The 23,534-nt window shown below is 39.9% G+C and overlaps 1 protein-coding gene across 4 annotated transcripts in view; it reads right to left on the bottom strand.

The window, feature by feature from the left end:
• Positions 1–22,836, bottom strand: part of slit1a (slit homolog 1a (Drosophila)) — a 179,080-nt gene extending 156,244 nt beyond the window's left edge. For all 4 annotated transcript variants that reach the window (XM_088350660.1, XM_088350662.1, XM_088350661.1 and 1 more), the window contains exons 1-2: positions 22,494–22,836; positions 1,336–1,407 (exon numbers count right to left, since the gene is read on the bottom strand). In XM_088350660.1, coding sequence (XP_088206786.1) covers positions 1,336–1,407; positions 22,494–22,675 — 254 coding nt within the window. In that variant the 5' untranslated portion in view covers positions 22,676–22,836. The remainder of the gene's footprint in view (positions 1–1,335; positions 1,408–22,493) is intronic.
• Between the last annotated feature and the right edge of the window lie 698 nt (positions 22,837–23,534).

The raw sequence follows: 23,534 nt of genomic DNA, 5'->3' as shown, positions 1-23,534 counted from the left end.
TTTGTGATCAGTATGTAGGATTGTGTGCTTTTATACGTGGGGTTAGTTTCAGAAAGGGACGTAAAAACTGCACTGAAGTAATTATTTTTCATCAATGCTAAGTCATCTTAAACTTTAGTGAGTAAAGTGAGTTTGTAATAGTTATAAAATATGTCTTAAAATATGTCAAGATTGGCAGCTGGACTGTGGTCATTGTAGGGTTCCTACACCTATTTAATGGCCAAATTCAAGAACTTTTCAAGGACTTTCAAAGCCAATTTTCTCATTTCTCTAGTACCATTAAAAGATCAAACCTGGGGTGAAGCATGTATTTTGCAGATCCACAAATATGTCTGCTATCAACATATGTGATTTTTAATCTTACGTGTGCATTCATCAAGACATATGATTTTAAGATATTAAGTAAACCAAGAATATGTTTGTGGATCTGAACAATACCTGTGTAGATATTATTGAGACAAATCTCCCCCCATATAAGTGTTGGGTAAAAATAGAAGTAGTATGTAGCTTACAATTTTCACTTGCGGGGAGTACTTCCGATTACAATTTACCACTGGGAAACGCTACCTTCATTTTTTTGCATGGCCCATAATAAATGTCCATGATTATAATTTACATATAATGCTTTTACTAATACACATTTCATAGTGCCCTGTTTGGATGTAGCATGCACCTGTCCTATGGGCACGGCCCGAAGGGGGCGATGACGCTAGAATAATGCCATACAAACTAAAACCAGGGCAGCACGGCGGCGCAGTGGTTAGCGCTTGTGCGGCACAGTTCATGTCATGGGAACCTGTCGTGGGTTCAAATCCAGCTCCAGACTTTCTGTGCGGAGTTTGTATGTTCTCCCCGTGCTTGCGTTGGTTTCCTCCGGGCACTCCGGTTTCCTCCCACATTCCAAAGACATGCATTTTCAGGTGAATTGGCCGGTCCAAATTGTCCCTAGGTGTGAATGAGCGAATGAGTTGTCTGTCCCTGTGTGCCCTGCGATTGGCTGGCAACCAGTTCAGGGTGTCCCCTGCCCACTGCCCGATGATTGCTGGGATGGGCTCCAGCCCCCCCGCGACCCTACTGAGGATAAGCGGTACGGCTAATGAGATGAGATGAGATGAAACTAAAACCAGGTGCCGTCAATCACAAGAAAGAAGAAATGCATGGGCAGAGCGAAGCCACCAGAATAGAGGTCATTTTTAAGTAGATGTGTGTTATTTTTCTTCATTTAATGTTTGGTCTATCGAGTCATAGTTGAGAGAATGATATTCATTTCCTTTAATGGCAACTTTATCGAGAACCAAGACATATTTTAAAATTAATTACAAGCATAAAACTTACAGAACTCGGATGTATTTGAGGCCAGCAAAGTCACTCTTGGTGATGCGTGTGAGATTGTTGCCGTTCAGCTCCCTGCAAAAAAAGGAAACACAAAAAAAGAGAATAAGTAAAGTGTTTTGCACAATATTTACATTATGACAATAATGTAGGGGTATATATATATTATATCTCCATCCATTCTCAGCATGCTATATAATAAGAGTATCTATTATAATAACAATAATTCTCATTGGTGATAATGGTGATAACTAACTGCTATGTGGTGTGTGTTTTCCGTCATACAAGTATCTTTGGAGCTGCTGCCATAAGGGGGTAGGAATATCAGTACAAAAAAGGAGTTCCGCATTTTCTGAACAATAAGGCGCACCTAAAAACAGAAAATTGTCGCGGTTGCCCAAGGCGCCCAATTGGCCCACCTGTTTGGCGCCAGTTGCGGCTCGTTGACTGATTGGCCTCCCTCCTATTTAAGCTCAGTGCTCTCACTAACCCTCGGTCAGTCCGTCAACGAACCTCTGCACAAGTAAGACGTGGGTTTTGACTCTCTCCGGTTTCCTGCATGTGTTTCCTGTCTGGTATCGTTCCCGTCTATTTTGCCCGGCTACTTTGTAATATTGATCTCCAGTTTTGTTTTCTGTTTGATATCGATCTCCAGTGTCTGGTAGCATTCCCGTCTAGTTTGTCCTGTTTAATTTCGATCTCCAGTGTCTGGTATCGTTTCTGTCTATCTCGTCCTGCTTGTTATCGGACTCCAGTCTCCAGTGCCGGATATCAATCCTGTCTGTCCCATCCTGTCCGGTATCGACCCCATCTGTCCGATATCTGCTCGTGCAATTGGTATCGATCTCATCGGCCTCTGGCTTCCTGTCATTCCACGCCAGAATGCTGCCTTACGTCTTCCGCCCAACAATCGCCGAATCACTTGTTTTTGGGTTAATATACATGACTGCCCCATTTCCGATAAAATAAAGCTTGTGTGAGAAACATCATGCAAAAATTCACCAGAAATTCGAAAAATACACCTGATAATCTGGTGCAAAATATGTACCCGAAATGCAATAATTAAAGTTGGAAATGCGTCTACATATTTAAACCATTTATGAATGAATCAATTTAATTTAGTCATGAAACCACCGTCGCCGATATTCATGTTCTATGAAATAAGTTAAACTTTTGAGGATGCGTCTTATAATCAGGTGCGGCTTATAGTCCAATAAATATGTATATGTATTATTTATTGAATTGTATTGTTATGCTTAACAAATTTAGTTTTTTTAAACGTGTATATAAAAACGTATATGATATGAAAAATGAAAAAAAATAAATAGTAATAATCTCATCTCATCTCATTAGCCGTACCGCTTATCCTCATTAGGGTCGCGGGGGGGCTGGAGCCCATCCCAGCCATCTCCGGGCAGTGGGCAGGGGACACCCTGAACTGGTTGCCGGCCAAACGCAGGGCACACAGGGACAGACAACTCATTCGCTCATTCACACCTAGGGACAATTTGGACCGGCCAATTCACCTGAAATGCATGTTTTTGGAATGTGGGAGGAAACCGGAGTGCCCGGAGGAAACCCACGCAAGCACAGGGAGAACACACAAACTCCGCACAGGAAGTCTGGAGCTGGATTTGAACCCACGACAGGTTCCCATGACATGAACTGTGCCGCACAAGCGCTAACCACTGCGCCGCCGTGCTGCCCTAAATAGTAATAATAATAAATAAATAAAATAATAGTGATAAACCTTCACACATATGCACATTATTGGGAAAAAGAAGAAGGCAAAAGTATTCTATTTTTAAGTCCGAACTCATCCGTGAAATATAATTGTTTTCCTTATTTTAATGGCACAATTTTTTCTATATATCCAATGATAGGTAATAATTCCTGATGATTACTGAAAATTTCCATTTAAAAGTTTGATAGTGGCAAAAAAATCACTTTGTAATTGCCTATTTTGAGCCAGCTTACTCTACAGAACAAAAACAACAAACAAAGGATAATTATGAACTTCAATTTCCAAAGTAGTGGTGCAGTGTTTCCAAGTGGTTCTTTTGATTACCGCACAAACACAACACACGGATCAAAATCCCACAAAATTCTCGTAAAGGCCGGCTTTTTTAGGGGTGAAGCTGGCATTTCTATTCTAGAAGGGCGAAGCGAGCGTAGGACATTTGAGCCGTCTTTCTTTTTATTCTGGGAACTGCCAACCTACACCCGCAACCGCACCTCTTCTTGGCCATGTCCTTCCATTGGCGGGGATTAGCGGGAGCCGGCCGAGGGGATTCGGGAAAGGCCGCGGGGCCAAAAAGCTAAGTGTTGGGGGATATAATGGGAGAGCGTGCGTTGCCAAGTAATTACGAACATTGTTTAAAAAGAGAGAGAGAAACAGTGCAAAACCTCAAAAAGTCTGTAATCTTTATCAAAAAGGTTGTGACTAATTTTGCAACATTTATACATCTCCCTCACCACTTTGCGAGCAATGATATCAAAATGGTGAAAGCACAAAATGACTGCAAAACTACCCAGACCCCACTGGCCCTTTTCACTTTACAACTGCTATTTAAGGTCAACAAAACATCCAAAAATTATTCATTCGGAAAGAGGGAAATTATAACTTAAGGGGCTGTTGTAAATTCAAAATCCCAAAGGTGAGAACCACCAGGAAAAGTATGTGTGTGTCTGTGTGTGGAGTCAAACTTTGGAACAATTTACAAGACGAGATCAAACAATGTCCAACTATTTACGTGTTCAATTTTAGATACAAAAAAACATTACTGGCGGAAAACAGAGATGAAGAAAATGGGGAATGAGTGATACTAGAGATTGGAAATACTGAGTTTACAACTATGGTTAACTTTGTTGTTATTGTTATATACTAACTGTTATTATTAATATCATCTCTATTGTTGTTATTATCATTGGTGTCACAGTGATGTTCCGTGACTAGTGGCATTATGATGTTGAAGGATGGGTACTACCATGATGAGTGTATAAAATATGTGACTATTGTTATTATTATAATTCTTGATATCTGACCTATGTAATGTATGTATCCTTGAGATTGTGTTGTATTTTGATATCAAAGAGGAGCTATAGAATGTAATTGATAGGGAAGATGAAGGGGTAGGGAAATTAAGCATCTGCTTCTGACTACCCCTTTTCGAACATGTTATGATAACATTATCTTGTTGTTGAGTCATTGTTTTTGTCCTGTTTTTATTTCAATGTTCAAAATAAAGTTTTCATTCATTCATTCATTCATGTATTCAAACTTTTGGCCCATACAAGGAGAAAACTAATCAAAGAAGCAACCTGTATACTCACCGTATCAACGTCACTAGCTAGTCTTGTCAAGGTGGCAGCTAACCAAAACAATAACTACCTCAGCAGATAGCACAACCAATTAGGCCAGTAGCATAGGGACTAGCACCACTCAATTTCGAGTCAAAATGTCCATAATCCAAACTGAGAGGATTTAGGAAATGCAGCAAATCCAAAAATAAGAGGGCAGGGGTGTCAAACTCCTTTTCACCGATGGCCACGTGATCATAAGAGCCCTTCATGTACTATTTGTCATATTAGTACATTTCAGGCTTCAAACGTAAACCTTCAAAAAATGAGAGAGAGAAAAACAGTGCAGACTCCCAAAATGTCTATGTTTTTGATCAAAAAGATCGTAAGATCTATTCAGTATACTCACCAAATTACTATCTCTTTAGCAGCTATAGCATTGTTGGTGTGGCATCTAACCATAAAAGCAAGTAGCTTTAGCAAAAAGAACGACATTTTAGGCCGCTAGCATGGCAACTAGCGCCACTCAAGGCTCATATATGTAAGCTTCACTAAATGTATGCTAATCCAGAGTCAAAATGTCCAAAATCTAATCTGAAGGGTTTCAGGAAAGGCTTCCAGGCCAAAAGTCCAAGCGTTAGGGGCAGGGTTGCTTATTACGTAGATCGCGATCTACTGGTGGATCCCAGAAGTGGTACTCGTAGATCATGGGAAACTGTATTCACTGCTTTGTATTTGCATGGACACACTGCCATTTAGCGTTCAAATGCCTTGCAGTTTTCATGATGGCTATATCCTTTTGACTCATTTTTAAGTAGCTCGTATGCTTTAAAAGTATAAGCACCACTGCGTTAGGGTATCTAATGGGACAGTGGTCCTTGGCGAGGGCTTACTGGCACTACCAAATCAGAACAAGAGGAAAAACATGAAAGCAGACTTCCAAAATACTGTGTTCTAGATCAAAAAGATCGTTAGATTTATTTTGTTTCGTTGTTGGCAGTTGATGTTTGCCATTATCCGCGCTAGCATCGCTTTAGCAGCTAGTATTGTCAAGGTAGTGGCTGAAAGAAAGAGTAACTACCTTTAGCAGATAGCAGAGCCGATAAATCTGCTAGCATAGCGACTACCACCAATTAAGATTTTTAAGTTTTGTTTGTTTATGAATATGTTAGTGTAGATATATGGTTGACTACAAAAATATTATAACAAAATAAATCATGAAATTCTACTTTGCCTCGGCAGCTTAGAAAAGTGAATATTCCAAATATTTGTGTGCTACTGCAATCGCTAAGCATTATTGGTCCACCCCGGCTTGACCCGTCAACTCAACTCTTCATTCCTCAACTCTTCAGAAAAAAAAATAGTGTTCCAAATCTCCGCAAAAAAAATGAGGGTCTCCTTCCCTTTTGCGTCTAATGATCACTCGGGGGACGGCGGCGCTACGCGGCCCTAAAAGCAACGGTCATTACCGACAGATGTTGAGTACACTCTTGTGTGTGTACACAGGTGCCTTGACAGGCCCAACGACACCAAAGCGCCAAATAAATAACCGCCCCGGCCTTCGTTAGCTCGCGCTGCGGTTCCTGCACATGTGGTCTTTATTTCAGGTGCTAGCAAGCGTGTCAACCTGCATGATTAGCGTCCTATTTCCAGGGTGGTCGCACCCAATGTTCCCTCTAAGCTGCGCGCATGCGCAGTTGTGCGTTGCCCAGACCTTCTCAGCGCACAAGAAAATCTATCCAGCGCGTTAAATTCAGAGCTCGACATTGCAAAATGGTAAATGGTCTGCATTTATATAGTGCTTTTCAAGTCAATGAAGACCTCCCAGAGCGCTTTACAATGTGCTTCACACTTTAGCCTTTTACACACTAACTAACCGATAGCAGTGTCAGCCATGCAAGGCAACTACCTGCTATCGGGGGCATTAGGGATTCAGTGTCTTGTCCAAGGACCCTTCGACATATACACTGAGAAGCCGGGAATCAAACCTACGACCTCTTGATCCCGAGACGAGCACTCTACCTCCTGAGCTAATGCCGACCCTAAAATTAATTCCCTAGAAAATTGGGCGGGAATTACAGTGCATGTGGGTAAAAAAATGTGGGTTTACTTTGTTTGTTTTAAACGCAGTATTTTGAAGTCAATGTTAACACGCGGTTGAGTAAAAGAAAGTAGGCGTGCATGTAAGCTGGAGCTGCTGGGTGGGCGTGGCTGGAGAGGGAGGGGATAAAGGAGGAGATCGTCCTCGCAGTTGATCTGGTGGATGCGCCTTGTATGTACAGTATCTACGTCTTTGTGCCATGTGTTAAACATGTTTCTTTCTCCTTGACTATGGTTATAAAACAACTTGTCACAGGATTCTCACTGTTCACATTTATATTAAAGATATTCTCTTTTGCTTTGGTTATAAGTTGCTGTTACATTTAAATAATTTGCAAATATTTCAAGTCAATCATATTGCCAAATCTTTAATTCAAAAGTGTAAATAAATACATTACTGTCAAGGTTGCCATGGCACCCAATTGGCCCCCACCCGTGTGGCGCCAGATGCGGCTCGTTGACAGATTGGCTTTCCTGCTCCTTAAACCCAGTCCTGTGACTCTCCTTGTGGTCAGGCCGTCAACGAACTTCTGCCCCGCAAGACGTGGGTTTCGACTAGGTCCTGTTCCTGTTGGTATTTCCTGTCCGGTATTGTTCCCGTTTGTTTTGTGCTGTTTAATTTCGGTTTCCAGTATTGTATCCGTCTATTCTTGTCCTGTTTATTATTTTCTCCAGTTTTCTTTCCCGTCTAGTTTGTCCTGTTTATTTTCGATATCCTGTTTCATTATCTATCCTGTCTATCCCTTCCTGTCCAGTATCGACCCCATCTGTCCGATATCAACTCTGGCAATTGGTATCGATCTCGAAGGCCTCTGGCTTCCTATCATTTCACGCCAGACTGCTGCCTTACGTGCATGACTCCCCAAATCCCGTAAAATAAAAGGCTTGTGTGAGTAACGTCACGCGTTTGGGTCCTTATCCTGTTCTGGTTCATGACAAATACTGTATTGTGCAACCAACTAAATAAATCCTCAAAATGTAAGTGTTATGTGACAAAAAATACTTTTATAAATTGGAAATCTCATGGAAAAGTTGTTGTAAAAACAAAGAGTTTGTGGGCTGTGTGACCATTCCAATAGTACATTAACCAATTCATCGTGATGTAAAAAAAAATAGACCATTGCCGGTTTTGGATATGTTTAATAATGGTTTGCTTGCCACAGTATTGATGTTGCTCAATGTTGCTCCAACCGATGCTCACAGACTTTGTATGATTGCTCAAATCTGTGGAAGCTTAGTGTGAACATTGATCACACCCGACAACACCCTAAGGTCCCAGACAAGGGATATGGACGAGAACAAGGTTTGAAAAGGAAGCAGGAGGTTTTTGTCCTGAATTGACGCTCTACATTAACAAACCGCAATCCACCGAGTTCTTGCTTAATCCCGACACGAGTTGTTTGTACTGCTTTCTCAATCGCGGAATGGGTTTATTGATGCAACCACGCGAGTGCTTGAGTAGTTTTGAGGGAAAGGACCACCAAAAGGGCGTCTTTTGCTCATCTTGGATTGCAAAAATAGTGTCAGTGTTGTGACATTTAAGCTCAAATGCCAGCCAGCTTCAGCAGTGATGTGATAACTAGCGCTAGAGAAGACACGCATTCACACATTGGCATTTTCTGACATTTTGAACATTGCCTTTATGGCATTTATTAGGTCTTTATAGAACACTTTTTATTGCATGGGGTCCACATCCTATCTCTTACGCAATCTTTAACAGACAAATTGTGAATTTTTTTGTTAACTCAATGTAAAATAAGCATTGTTTTTTACTTGATACTTATGTATCACAGTAGTTCTCCATTAGTGCTACTTCCAGGATCATTTGAGGTTTAAAAAAAAAAAAAGATTTAATCCCAACCTCAAAATCTTATCCGTAAACATCTAACCTTGAACCTTAATGCTAAATCCTACTAACACTAACCACTAACTTTACTAACCCAACCTTGAACGAACCTCTAACCCTAAACACTACCCTAACCTTAAACACTACCCTAACCCCTAACCCCCTGAGCCACATAACTCTAACTGTACCCTAACCCTTTCTAACCCCCTAACCCTCTAATCTTAATGAAAAACCCAAACAAACTTTGACATAAACCGTCATCCTTCTAAAGTTTAGAATCTAAACCCTAACCCAAAACCTACAATTCCTAACCCTCTAATCACATCACATCACTCGAAACCCGTAACCGTGACTCAGGAATGTCCAAAGTCCCGACAAGGGGCCAGTTACGGCCAGTGATCAGATTTTTACTAGCCTGCGGCCTCTGTCATTAAATTAATATTATGTGGCCCGCCAGTAATGTTGACCAAAGTGTAAAATAGATTTGTTAAATTATATATATTACCATTTCACCAGATAATGGCAGTAGCCCTTTGACCACCTTGCCCATGGCTTTCTGTTAACATTTTAGCCCTACACATTTCCGACATGGCGACTATTAAAAAAAAAAAAAAAAAAAAAAAAAAGGAAAGCTGATTGTGAGGGCAGCATCTTCCAGGACAAATGGAAATTTGAGGGTTTTTTTTTTTTCATCGAAATCTGAAAAAAACTGCCTAATTTGCGAACAGACTGTGGGTGTTTTCAAAGCATATAAAATAAAGAGGCACTGCCAGACAAAACTTGCTGACTACAAACAGCTAACTGCAAACAAATAATGTAGAAAGGTGAAGCAACTGGATGCTTTTTGTAATGGCACAGCAGCGCCTTTTCACAAGACCTTGCGAGTCAAATGAAAAAGCTACAAAGGCAAGCTATGAAGTCAAGACGCTGATTGTCAAGCACTGAAAACCTTTCACGGAAGGTGAATTTGTTAAAGGCCCTCACATATTTTCAGCTTATCAAATCTGGATCTTTTTCTGAAAAGTTTGCTTACCCCTTCTCTAAACCCTAACCCTAACCTAACCCAAACCAACCCAACCCAACCCAACTGTACCCATTAACCTTACCCTCTGACTGTAAACACTAACGCTGGCAACTCCGATCGTAAACCCTAAACTTAAACCCAACTCAATCCCCCAAACGCTAAATGCTAACCTTATCCTAACTAACCCCCTTAGCCTTGTAACCCTACCCAAACCCACTTTAAGAATCTAATCCAAACCCTCGGAAAAATACTAAACAAAAGATATAAAATGAAATAAGCCATTTGATGTGCCATTTGTCATATCAGAAAAGTTTTTAAATATTATTGTTTTAATTTCAAAAAAATAAACTGTATATAGTAAAATGGAAAAATAAGAAATAAACTGAGAAAAATAAACTGTCCACCAGATGCTTTTTTGTCAGAGTACAATGTAAAAAAAACTGCAGCGAAGGAAGTCCTTTGCCTAAAAACAATCCACCGGCGTGACATACATAAAAACAGCTAGGAACCACTGAATGATCTCAAGTAGCAAAACTGTGACTGAATACACCACACACACATTCTAACAAGCGATGAGGCGATAGTAATTTCCGACATGTTACACTCAATGTTCTGCTTGAGTAGAGTGAGAATACTGCTATTTTATGAGTGAACACTGTTAGCCATTAGCATTACAGTCAAACGCAATTCAAGCAAAAATATTTGGCGTCTTCTCTCGTTCCGCAGACAGAAGCTTCGCGGTTCCCACTTCTTGTTACGGTGTTCCTCTCAAGGCAGCAAATTATTAGCTTCACGGAGTGAATGATTTTCTTCTTTTCTCAAAACTCTGGATAGGATTCCCTGCAACCACACGCTTCCTGGACAGTCAACTTTGTGACATTGCAGTTTCATACTGTACATCAGTAAATCGCTGTTTATGAATAATGGATCCGTGTAGGTTTGATGCTAAAGCTGAATAAGTCTTGTGTAATAAACTGTCATGATTACCGATGTGATGCACCTGTGCCCGCCTCTTTGGCGCCAACTGCCTCGGACTCTGATTGGCTCCCTGTCCCTATTGAAACCCACTCCTTCCTGTGAACTGTTGTCAGTCCGTCTACGAACCTCAGTTTACTCTAAGCAAGCCTTTTTCGACCCTCACTCCCACCTGTTTTTGCTCCTATCTGTTCCCCGGCTTCCACCCGTTTTTTGATCCTGACCACGTCTACTCTCCTCTCCTGGCTTTCGACTCGTTTCCGACCCCGACCATGTTTTTGCTCTCCCGTCCTGGCTACTGACCCTTTTTTCCATTCCCGACACCGCCAAAGCTCGCCACGGAAGTCCCACTTCCACGTTCAGAGCAACCCTTTCCTTTTTTCCAATAAAGCTGATAGACGCAAGTGGGTCCTGTCTCTGTTCTGGTCTTGACATAAACCAAGTCCTTTGAATTTATTCAGCATTGAAAATTTTGAAAATTTGCTGAATTGTGAAATCTGAAGTGATTTAGGGATCTAATTCTAATTGCTCTAGGTGGTGCTCCTAAAAAAAGTTAATTTTGAAAATATGTTAAAACAGATCATCTAAACAGAATGTTTTTCCTGTAAATATAGCAATTTCCCAATTTTGGATATTACTTGGGTTTTTTTAGTAAACAAAATGGCATGGCAGACAATGTTCCTCGTTTTGAAAATTATGTTGTTATTTTTAAAAATCTAATTAAAAAAAATATATTGGAATTTGCAGTAAATTTTGCTCATTTCAAATACTTTTTAAATCTTGCATTTTTTCTTGTTTTTTAAATAAAAAAACAATGTTTTACACGTTTTTCAAACTAAAATGTGAAAAACAATTTTGTCAATAAATGTTGGCAAGTATTTTTGTTTTGTAGTATATTATATGGGTTATGGGTACTGGTCTCCAAAAGAGGAATTATATAGGTTATCGGCAGGGGAAAAAAAGTATCTCAACATACAAAATTTACCTCAATCTACTCAAACTTCTACTCCTACTCCCACTCTTTTGGGTAAAAAAATGTGCACACATCCTGTGGTGATCCGGTGATGACGTAGGCTGGAAAGGGTTCAATAATAGCAGTATTTAGCTATGTTTTTCTCGCACCTTTTTGTCTTTTTTTGGAAAAAAGGCCAAAATGCGGGGAAAAAGGGTGGAAAGGGAAAACATTTAAAAGAAAGAACATAAAGTAAAAACAAGTAAAAAGTCAATAACTTCTACTTTTTTATTAAAAAAATGCTATATGCACGAGTGCATACATGCAATAAAAAACAACAAGGTAAAAAAAGAGAAAAGTATGCAAATAAAAATATAAAATATATAAGGTTTTGAATAAAAAGTGTGCGTATAGCTGTAATCTAAGAAGAAAGCTAATTACAAAAACAACCTGTAAGTACGAACAATGCTTAATATTCAAGCCAAAAATATGAAGAAACTCAAATGCACTATGTTCCCTTCCTTTGAGAAATACTGTGGGTCTTTGACGTAGGGGGGCAAAATACACCTAATTAAAATGTAACCGCACTACCAGACTGTGTTACCACCAGAACGGATATATTATAGAGGAAAGGCAGCGCCCGCGATCCAGTGCTCGCTGGACGCGGGAAGCAAGCTGCTCACAGAATCGGAAAATGTTCGGAATGCAGAAATTGATCTTTCGGAGTGGGAGATTGTAGCGTAGTAGACGGAAAAACAGGTCGTTAGCCGGGACAGTAGAGCAGAACATGGTCGGGGTCAAAAAAATGAGTCGTTAGCCGGGACGGAATATCAAAACATGGTCATGGTCAAAAAACCGTGTCGTAGCCGAAGACAAACAAGGAAATCAGGAACGGACGGGTGGAAAACGGGTGAAAGAGCGGGACCGACGGGAGTCAAGGTCAAAAATGCTTGCCTTGTGAAAACGGAGGTTCGCTGACGGACTGACCACAGGCGAGTGAAGGGACTGAGCTTAAGTAGGACGGGGAACTAATCAGATAGCCAGCAGCAACTGGCGCCAAACGAGCAGGCACAGGTGAATGTAATCAGTTATCATGACAGACTGACCCCAAGAGCGGTTCTAGGACTATTCAAAAATCTGGTCTCTAGCACTATCTGGTTTTATTATACGACAAAAATGAAATGACATAGCTGTCTTGTCGCCCCAATTCAGTTCAGTTCAATTCAATTTAATTCAATTCCATCCTTAATAATTGTCACTTAAAATGACGATCTGGAGCAGTGTTGCTGTCTGGGCGACCCGTATAGTAGTGTCTCCAATACTAACAGCAGCAAGACCAAGACAGAAGGAGAGAAAGCAGACCAGCATGGCCAAAATAACACACTTAAAGCAAACTGAGACACTTTTGTCCAAAGTGAGAGGTCGGATTTCTTCTTTCAATTGAAATGTGGCTTTGGGGAAAGGCAGGCCCTCCATTGCACATTTTTAGCTTGTGCGTCAATGAGTGCGCAGTTGAGCTATGTCTGACAGCAGGTTTTTGCCGCCTCTATTTGCAGATATCATTTTTGCACTGTCAAAGGTCTGGAGGGAAAGCTTGGTTGGGTGGTTGGGAGGTTGGTTGGATCCCTTAACCACGAGGGTCGCGGGGCTCCATTTTCTGTGGTATGTCCTGGGCAAGTACAGCCTAGTGGCACCCATCCCTTTCCACCTAGTCTCGAACCAGGGAGCTTTCTTGTGTCAGACGAATGTGATAACCACTGCATCTCGGAAAGTTTACATGCCACAAATACACGGTTCAAACATCAGGTGTTTTGTTTCGTTTTTTATCCTATTTTAAGCATTGTGTGCGTGTCTTTGTTTTTGGCGTTCTGTATAGATGACATTTTATCTTCATGTTGCTCATTGAATGTGCTTTTGATAGCAGATTGAGTTGCAACTCGTTGCATTAACAGTGCTATGCAGTTTTTGGATTTTAATTAGAATTGATTTTTACCTGCTCTTTAAAGGAGATATCATGTAAATAATATATCTTGAATAATTTAATCACTTCATATAAAAATTAGATATTCCAACTTATCATTTTAAATAATTGTATCTTAAATAATCGTTTCTTTAAAAAAAATCCCATAAATGTTTTTTTTTTAAGTCTAAAAAAATAATAATGGTTAAAATTATAATGGATGGATAAATAAGAAATAAAATAATAACAATAATAAATAAAAATTATCAGAATAAATAATTTTGAATGAATTAATCAAATTTGAAATTATGATAATAATTAATGACCCAGTCTGAGGATAATGTATTTTAAGTCATTTTGACCCTGATTCCCACTTGTTTTTTTTTGCTCCTGTCTGTCCCCCGGCTTCGACCCGTTTTTAATACTGACCACATCTACTCTCGCGTCTGGGCTTTCGACCTCTTTTTGTCCCCGACCACTTATACTCTCCTTTCCTGGCTTAAGTCTTGCTTCCGACCCCGACCGCATTTTTGCTCTCCTGTCCCGGCTACTGACCCGTTTTTCCGTTCCCGACACCGCCATCGCTCGACACGGAAGATCCACTTCCGCGTTCAGAGCGACCTGCTTCCCTCATCCAGCAGTCACCGGATCGTGGGCGCAACCTTTTCTCTTTCTTCCAATAAAACTTGTGAGAAACGCAACGGACAAGTGGGTCCTGTCTCTGTTCTGGTCCTGACACGCAGACCTGCCTTTCTCTGCACATGTCTCCGTATTGACCCATGTTTGTGAGTCAATTCTATGGAAAAACAAAACTAGTCACAGAAAGGTATCTCCAGACACTTTCTGCTCAAAGGTAGATAACTCGAGCGAGCGTCAGGCCAAAGCGAATCAATTAAACATCTGTTCTGTTGCATGTCGCCGATGCGTGGCAGACTGGAACAGGAACACACAGAGCGCGGCAGTGAAGGCCCAGACTGAAGCTTCTTTCATGCTTCACGCTCTATCTGCTCCGATGGTAGAAACCTCAGCGCGCCGATGCGTCGAGTACGTCTTATGTGTGTGTGGCGAAACCCATCTGTCACATTAAGTTCCCGCCACGTTCTAATGAGGAGGAACGTAAAGTTTAACAGCACTCGGCGGTGTGCGGACTTCCACCGAAGCTGAACAGCCCCAATTTGGATGGGGGCCAATCGTAGGTAACTGGGGAGAACTGTAAAAGTCGATGTCTTTAGATCGTCACACTGTAAAACAAACTCCTGGAGAAATTAAAGGAATTAAAAAATAGTCTACATAAATGAGAACGAACTAAAAGAATTTCTACAGAGAAGTCTTCAAACGAATCGGGATGAATTTCTGAAACAACCTCAAAGACACAGGCAATGAATGATTTAAACATAATTCGATTAATCAATGACTAATCGAGTATCAAAATAATTGCATTTTATTTAGAATTCATCCATTGTTTAGTGAGGTTTTAAATAAATAAAATAATAAAAATGCTGATAATTTCAGCTGCTCAACAGTAAGCAATAGCAGGTTGTTTCCTTTTTTAAGTGTTTAATCAAAATTTAAAAAATTAAATTAAATTCATAAATGCATTTTATAGATTCTATCTCGTGATCTTAAAACCATATATCATCTAACAGAGAGTTTTTGACAAAACTATTCCAACTCAACAATCATTTTACAATTAAACATGACTAACTGACATAAATGCAAGTGTATACAGCTTGATTTCCAGAATAATTGCCTCAGAAACATTTGACAAGGAAAGCGGAATAAAATAATGAGCAGTGGTAAATTATTTTGTATCCCAATAAACAATTAAAACAATGCGGTGTTTATGCTTAACACAAGTAATTGGTTTGCTACACAGCATCATGAAAAAACCAATATGGTATTGGCTGAACTACTTCCCACAATGCCTCTGTCTTGTTTCCCAGGTTTTGTAAAGACTTTGTTAGTTGGTGATAGAGTACTGTATTATTTTGCAATGTGTCTAAATGCTAAAAGGAGAATACAAACATGATGACCATGGAAATGAAGCTGGTGAAGAACAATAAATACAAAGAAGGCACACACACTGTTACCCAAGTTGTGAATATGGCTACAACCACTCAACGATTGAGAATGTTATCTAAAAAAATGGGAGGTGAGTACAACAAATACAAATGCTAAGAGTGTGGCAATCCTCGCAAGTGGAGTGTTTAAAAGTTTTTTTTAATCGACCGTCTCCTTTCCCCCTGCATACACCTGCCACTCCACTATACCACCTCAAGTCATGTCACACCAAAGGTAAATAAAAATGTGATTTTTAATTACATGTATATGTAATGTCATTTTAACATTGCACGTATATCATATCGACTATGTACTATTCTGTTCTATTAAGGTTTTTATGTGGGGGTACCTGTAGTTGCATTCACTCTTCTATTCCCTGTTTTTATACCTCTCGATACAGAAATTTCAAGAATCCCGGGATTAAATGTTTATGTATTCCTCCACATGAAAGCAGTGATCACACAGATATTCTTTAGGTATACCATGATTCCCTCTCGAATATCGGATCGCATCAAAAAGCATCCGGATGAGCGTGAAATGCGGATTACGGGGCCACATCTCTGTCCTCGGACTTTCTGAAAGATGAAAGACGATCTAATCGGCTTTCGTGGTCTGCTACGAGGAATCGTGTGCATGGGCACACGCCTGGAAATAAAATGACCAAACACGATCATGTACAGCATGCACACGACTGATATGCCCGTCTGTGATTTCTCAGCCCCCTCGTTGGGCTTCGTTTTTCAGACGCACAATGTGAGTCTTAAAACTGATTTATGGCTTCGGAACACGTATATGCCTTTGAAGGGATAATTTGTCTCCAGAGCACGATCGGAAAAGAAAATGTAGCCGTGTCAGGTGGGTCAAGGAGGGGTCATTTTGAACAAGAAATGTTCTTATTTGAGAGCCATGTCGTGCAGGAACAAAGAGGCAATAGTCAGGTGAACCTTAATCGTACTTGAAATCATTTTTTCTTTTGCTATTCATACTTCTGAATAACTTTACTACTACTAAAATTAGCTCGTAACAATTGTTTGATTCAAATTCAACTCCTGAATTCTTAATATCAATTTCACTATTTTCCAATTTTCCATTTTTAACTCTTAAGTCAAAACGAGAAATTAATAAAAATGAATTTGATTTTATTGCCCAGCCAAATACTTCATGAAACGATGCTCGATTTTAAAGTACAGATGTATGCTTGGGTTTAATGTTTTTTTTTTTAGATCAATTGACGAAAAAACGACATTCCTTAACATGTGCAGACCTATTTTTCTGTACTACAAAATAATCATATTTATATAATAGAAAAAAATCATGAAAATGCATAGTTTTCAAAGTACAGGACATTAATGTAGTGCTTCTTTCCGCCTCTACTGGCATGTGGCGCTGTGAGAGGTCACCCAGCATCCACCCCGAAAAAGAAATCCGCTTCCTCTTCCTAAAGTTTGTGTAAACAATTTATACTGTATCTCCAGTGCGCAAAAAACTTTGAAATTTTTATTGTTCAATATCTCGCGCATCGATTTAATATGGTTGGTGTAAAGTGTAAAGGAGAGGCGAGCCATTTCATTTGAAATGAAAGTGAAATATGGAAGCTTGATGCAGTTGAGAAAATGGTTGGATCACTTTTTATAAGCCACTTTTTACCACGGAGGAGGAAGTAACCTAACTCTTGAAGCCCATCTTCCAAAAGTAAGTTAAACTTAACTTTATTTATCTTTATAAAGCATTTTTTTTTTATCAATTGACCAAAAAAAACTACATTCCTCAAGAAGTGCAGACTATTTTTTTCTACTACAAAATAATCATATTCATATAATGGAAAAAATGTCATAAAATGTATAGTTTTATTCAAGAGGGGACTTTATTGATGAATCAGAAAGAATGAAAATGCATTGTCTTGAAACAAAATGATTTAAAACAGAAAATTACTTAAAAAATAAAACTTGTGTAACTATGTAACTATCATTTGTCAGGTATATAAATTATTTTAAATTAAATATGCTATTATGAAGACTTATTTCTCGGCCATACGAAAAATCCAATACTGAAATCAGGGGTCGGTTTATATTCGGAGATTTGGGTTACACAAGAACAACAAAATCAATAGGCAGGCATGAGTACACGGTAAAAGTGTGCTGAATTTTGGTCTTTAATTTTTCTAAAAACTGTATTGCACTACATCTTGGACAATACCTAGAAGAGAAGGAAATATTAAAGTGGTTTGTAGCCAAAATGGATATGGAGTGTCTCGGCCAAGTGTTCCTATACAAGCTCTCAAGATTGCACAATAAATATGAAGGGTTCACTGCTTCCACAGGTTGGTGTACACGTTTTCTGACATTTAGTTTATTATATAGCTATTTTAAAGCAGTTGTAGTGGTCAGCTTCAATGTGAGTATTTACAGTAATTTGTAAATAAATCGTAACAGTCAGAGTAATGAAGACAGACAGACAGACAGACAGACGGAAAGATAGACAGAGATAACTTTATCCATCCCCGTAGGGAAATTCACACTTCCAGCTACTCCTTGTGTTGAAAAATAAATTAGTAAAATAAAAGAAATAGAATACAAAAATACCCAATATAATGTGTTGATATAGAGTATTTAACTAGTGCTACGGAAAATACACACTGTAATAAAAATAGGGTAATATGCAAATGTGGGGGTGGGGTTTAATGTGGGCTTTTACTCCCCCGGGTGGAGTTAAAGAGCCTCATGGCATGAGGAAGAAAGGATCTTCTCAGTCTGTGCTGGTCTTTGTAAAACAATGCGATGATGAGATAAGATCAAATACCTTATTGAATGTCACCTGTACCATGGTGGTACCTAACCGCCACTACTCGGGTTCGATTCCAGTTGCATACAGTGTTTTGCAATTTTGGTCAAGCATTGCACAATTATGGTAATATACCGTAAATCCTTGTGTGGTAGCCAGGGTTGGGTAGGGTTACTTTAAGTGGATTACTTTCGATTACTTTTGGATTACTCCAATACCAAATATGCTAATAAAAGACAAAAGAAACTAAATATGAATAAAATGATGACTCACAACACGTGGTAAGCTTTCTCTCCTGGCTTTGATCTCTTTGATCTCCGGCAAAACTAACATAAAATGCGACAAAAACAAAATGAAAATAAATCCAAACAGCTTGCCAACATCATTGTTGCCGTTCCATGTATTCCGTTACTCCCCAAGCCTGCACAAAATTTAGTAATTTTCTTCATATTTAGTTTCTTTTGTCTTTTATTAGCATATTTGGTATTGGAGTAATCCAAAAGTAATTGAAAGTAATCCAGTTAAAGTAACCCTACCCAACCCTGGTGGTAGCACATACCCTATAATCACCAAATGCATTACCAATTTTATCCACCATATTATGTAGTAGATAATGTACAGGGTTCAGGCGCACTTTCTGATTTCTTGACAAATAGAAGATTTTAAGTGTGCATATAGTACGGAAAATACAGCAGTAACAATATTTAATAGATCAGTAAGGCGTCGAACACTGTTCATGGATAACCAGGTAGGAACTATCAGTCGGAAACTGGAAAGGGAAAGGAGAAAACATGAAGAAGCATTAGTCTAGGGATTGAGGTGTAGGGGGGGGGTAGTGTTGCCGATGCGGTTTTGGGCCCGGGGAGCCTCACAGTGTGATTACTGTGTCTGTGAGCTGAGGAGCGAAGGGGTCAGGACTGATCCAAAGCCACACTGACAAGTGCAAATGGGATTCTGCTGTCTGCGGCGACACCCCAAAACACACACCCACACTTTTTTGACGGAGCCCCTCCCCCTTTACTTAACACGCACACAACATTTCCCAAACGCATCAGTCAGCACACACCAGCGCCGACACAATCCACAAAGATTCTTAGTCAGCCCTGCTGCTGTTTTATATCCACTTTTCTCATCTCATAAATCAGGTTTCAGTCAGATAAATATGATCATGATTTTAACTTCACCGATATCTGCATGCTGGTGTGAAAACTATGGCCCGGTTGTCCATTTGCGGCCTGCTGAACATTTTTTTCTGTGGTTTGCAAAATATATCTTTTACTCATTTATTGATTCATCCATTAATTTATTTGTCCTTAAAACAAGGACAAACAGGCTTCAGGACAGTTTCTTCACCAGGGCCATCACCACCCTAAACAAGCGCACAAAACGGTGAATTTTTGTTCCTGCTAAACGTTATTGCACTACTTTTCATTGGAATATTGTTAAGTTGCATTATTTTCCATTGCATTATTATCAAAACTGGCCAGTCTGAAAGCACCATATTGTAAAGAGTTTTGCCTTTTTATTCTGACAGTCTTTCATCTTATTTTTGATTTGAAAGCTTTTAATAGATGTTTGCCCTGGAGTGCCATGTTTAATCTTTTTGCATATAATATTTCAATACGGTATCATCATTGACAATGAAAACAGTTCAATTTAATTCTTTATTTGTTTATTTTATTTTCTAATTTATTTTGGGGCAGGATATACCCGAAAACATTTGGAATATTGGAATCCTGAAATCTCGTAAGGGTAGTAGGTACCGGTACGGGCTGCCCTCAAGGGGCCATTTTTAAATGAGAAAACAGCAATAATACAGTTTTAACATTAATTTTCAGCATAAAATATGAATATCCTGTATGAGTATTGTTTGCACAAGGAAGTAAAACATAGCTTTATTTTAGGTATCGGTATGTTGTATCGGTATTGATGACGGCTTAAAAGATGAGGATGGTATTGGTCTGAAATATTTTTTCTTATTTGAAATACAGACGCTCCCCTACTTACGACCATTCGACTTACGTAAAACGGTAGATACGGAAAAAAAAATTCGGGATGTCGAAAAATATCCGGACGTTGCTGTAAGTTAGATTTTGCATTGTGTGCACCTTTTTCCGGGTACAGGACAATACTGTAGTGCTTCTTTCCGCCGCGACCCGCATGTGGCGCTGTGAGAGTTCACCCAGCATCCACCCAAAGAAATAATCCGCTTACTCTTCCTAGTTCATGTGTAAACATTCTATACTGTATCTCCAGCGCGCTAAAAACGTAAAGAGGAGGCGAGCCGTTTCATTTGAAATGAAAGTGGAATAGGAAAGCTTGAGACGGTGGAGAAAATGGTTGGATCACTTCTTTCTGCCACTTTTTACCACGGAGGACGAAGTCGCCTAACTCTTGAACCTCATCTTCAAAAAGTAATTTAAACTTAAAATTATTTATCTTTATAGAGCATATTATTTTATTAAATATTTTTTTTAGTACAATACAACACAGGTTACTTATACAAGCCTTAAACATACTTAGATAAACCTTACATACAAAATATAGCAACTTACAAACGATCTCGTTTGTAAGTAGGGCAGCATCTGTATCTGTTTGTGGCACAATATAGATATCTTAGTTATTGGAGAAGTGGTATCAATCATTAATAAAAATCATATATGCAGTTAATTTTCTTTTTAAAGAACAAGCTGTCTTTCAAAAATGACATATTTGGAAATCTTGACTAGTATTTGAGTCTACGTCTGCTTTATCTTGAAGTGGAACTAAGTCCAACGATCGCATTAGATTACCGTTTTGATAAAAGTTTGCCACTTTAAGTTTTAAACAAGCACATTTTTTTGTTTGTTGTAAATATTCCGTAGATGGGTTGTGTTTCACGGGCAAATATGAAGTGCACGATAATATACTCTTAATGTCAAAAGGTTGGGATGTATGCATTTTGGGAATTGATGAGTGCAATCATTATTAAGAACTCAAGAGATCACAGTTCGAATCCCGGCTCCTCCGTGTTGCATGTCAAAGTGTCCTTTGGTAAGACACTGAACCCCTATACCCCCAATAAGCAGGTTAGCGCCTTACATGGCTGCACGGCCGCTATTGGGAGATGTGAAGCACACTGTAAAGCGCTTTGGGAAGTCTTGACTTGAAAAGCACTATATAAATGCAAATCATTTCATTTCATATCATTTTATTTTTTAAGAGCAAAATAATCAAATGACTGCTGCTTGCTCACAGTCGACCCAAACAAAATCAAGTCTTCTTAGAAATTAAATATGAAGCACATTAAATATGTCTCTTCAGCTCCCTCTGGAGCATCTTTTATTCTCGGGTGATATTTTGAAAGCTGAAATGACACTATTACGTATTGGACTTTTGAATTTCTGATGGATACATCAGGGGGAGGGCAGCACGGCGGCGCAGTGGTTAGCGCGTGTGCGGCACAGTTCTAAGGTCTTGGGAACCTCCTGTGTGGGTTCAAATCCAGCTACCGGACTTACTGTGCGGAGTTTGTATGTTCTCCCCGTGCTTGCGTGGGTTTCCTCCGGGCACTCCAGTTTCCTCCCACATTCCAAAGACACGCATTTCAGGTGGATTGGCCGGTCAAAATTGCCCCTAGGTGTGAATGACCGAGTGTCTGTCCCTGTGTGCCCTGCGATTGGCTGGCAACCAGTTCAGGGTGTCCCCTGCCCACTGCCCGGTAAATGCTAGGATGGGCTCCAGCACCCCTGCGACCCTACTGAGGATAAGCGGTTCAGCTAATGAGATGAGACTTCAGGGGGATGACTTACTATAACAGCAAATCAAAGCCCCCCACCCCTTGTTTTATACATCTTCACTCGTTTTACAAGACAGCTACAAGATCCTGGTGGAAGACTCTTCATTTTCTAAAGCATTTAAACAATTTGTAAAGTGGAGTGGGGGTCCTGGGGGAGGGGCATAACAAGAGGGGAGACAGGAGAGGAATAAAAATATAACCTCCTCGCTTCTTTTTGACCAAATCTTTGCACTTTTCAAAAGTTGCATGGGTGAAAAGTAATCAAGTTGGCGTTTTTTTAACTTGAGGATTGACAAGAGCATTTGCACCTGAGCGGAGCTCGGCTATTGTTCTCAGAATGACAGCGGGGGCATGCAATCGCAAGACGGGGCAGGTGCTACTCACAGCCTCTCGGTGTTCCTTGGGATATTCCTAGGCATGGTCCGGAGCCCCAGCCCGTGGCAGTCGACCGTGGTGCCGCTGCAAGTACACAGCGGCGGGCAAGCGCCGGCGCCGGCCGCGAGAAGCGCGCACAGCACGGCGCCCCACGCGGCGCGCAGCTCCAGCTTGCCTGAAGCCCAAAACATCTTTTTCTTTCTTTTTTTCTTTTACGTCCAGGTGATATTATTTTGAAAAGAAAATCCTTGGAGGAGTTTGGAAAGAGAAATCCTTTTGTTTTATTTTGTTTTCCGGTTCTTGCTCTTATTGTCTCTTTGAAAACTCTTGTGGAGTGCGCACGTCTAGTCCTCACTCGGTCCGACTCCGCTCTGCTGGTCTGAAGAGAACACGAGGAAAGAACCCTTCTCACACCCACTCTCTCTCTCACACACGCTCTTTCTCTCAGTCTCTCTCTCTCTGCATGTTTCCCTCTCTCTCTCTCTCTCTCTGTATATTTCTCTCTCTCTCTCTTACACACTTTCTCTAACAGTCTCCAATTCTCTCTTTTTAGTTTAGTTAGTTATTTTAGTTACTTTTACTAACTCACAATCTTTCTGTGAGTCTGTATCACACTCTTTCTCTTTGTCCTCCATCTCTCTCTTCTTTCTTGCCGTCTCTCTCGTCTCTGTTTCGCTTTGCGTTGTTCTGTCTCTTTCTCTCTCGCTGTCTGTCTCTTTCTTTTTCATTGCTTTTTTTTAAGCACCAGGTACCGTAAATTCCGGACTATAGAGTGCACCTGATTATAAGCCGCACCCACCACATTTTAAGAGGAAAACCGATTTTGTACTTACACAAGCCGCACCTGTATATAAGCCGCATGCTCCCACATTAAAAAAATGTAACACAAACACAAAATTAACCGAAACCCGACTTTAAGTACCGCGATTAAAACTGAATGTCCTTCATTAAAGTACACAGTCCAAAAATCACAGCCGGCAAAATGAACGGAAAATGATACCGGTACTTTAAGTTTGATGAGTCCGGGTCCCGTTGAAAGTAATCCAAGGA

This window comes from Urocampus carinirostris, chromosome 13 (assembly GCF_059441175.1).
Source record: "Urocampus carinirostris isolate Australia breed hairy pipefish chromosome 13, RoL_Ucar_1.0, whole genome shotgun sequence".
In the NCBI taxonomy this organism is placed as follows: Eukaryota; Metazoa; Chordata; class Actinopteri; order Syngnathiformes; family Syngnathidae; genus Urocampus; species Urocampus carinirostris.
The sequence above is the reverse complement of the archived record's forward strand: the minus strand, read 5'-3'. Positions and strand labels throughout refer to the sequence as shown.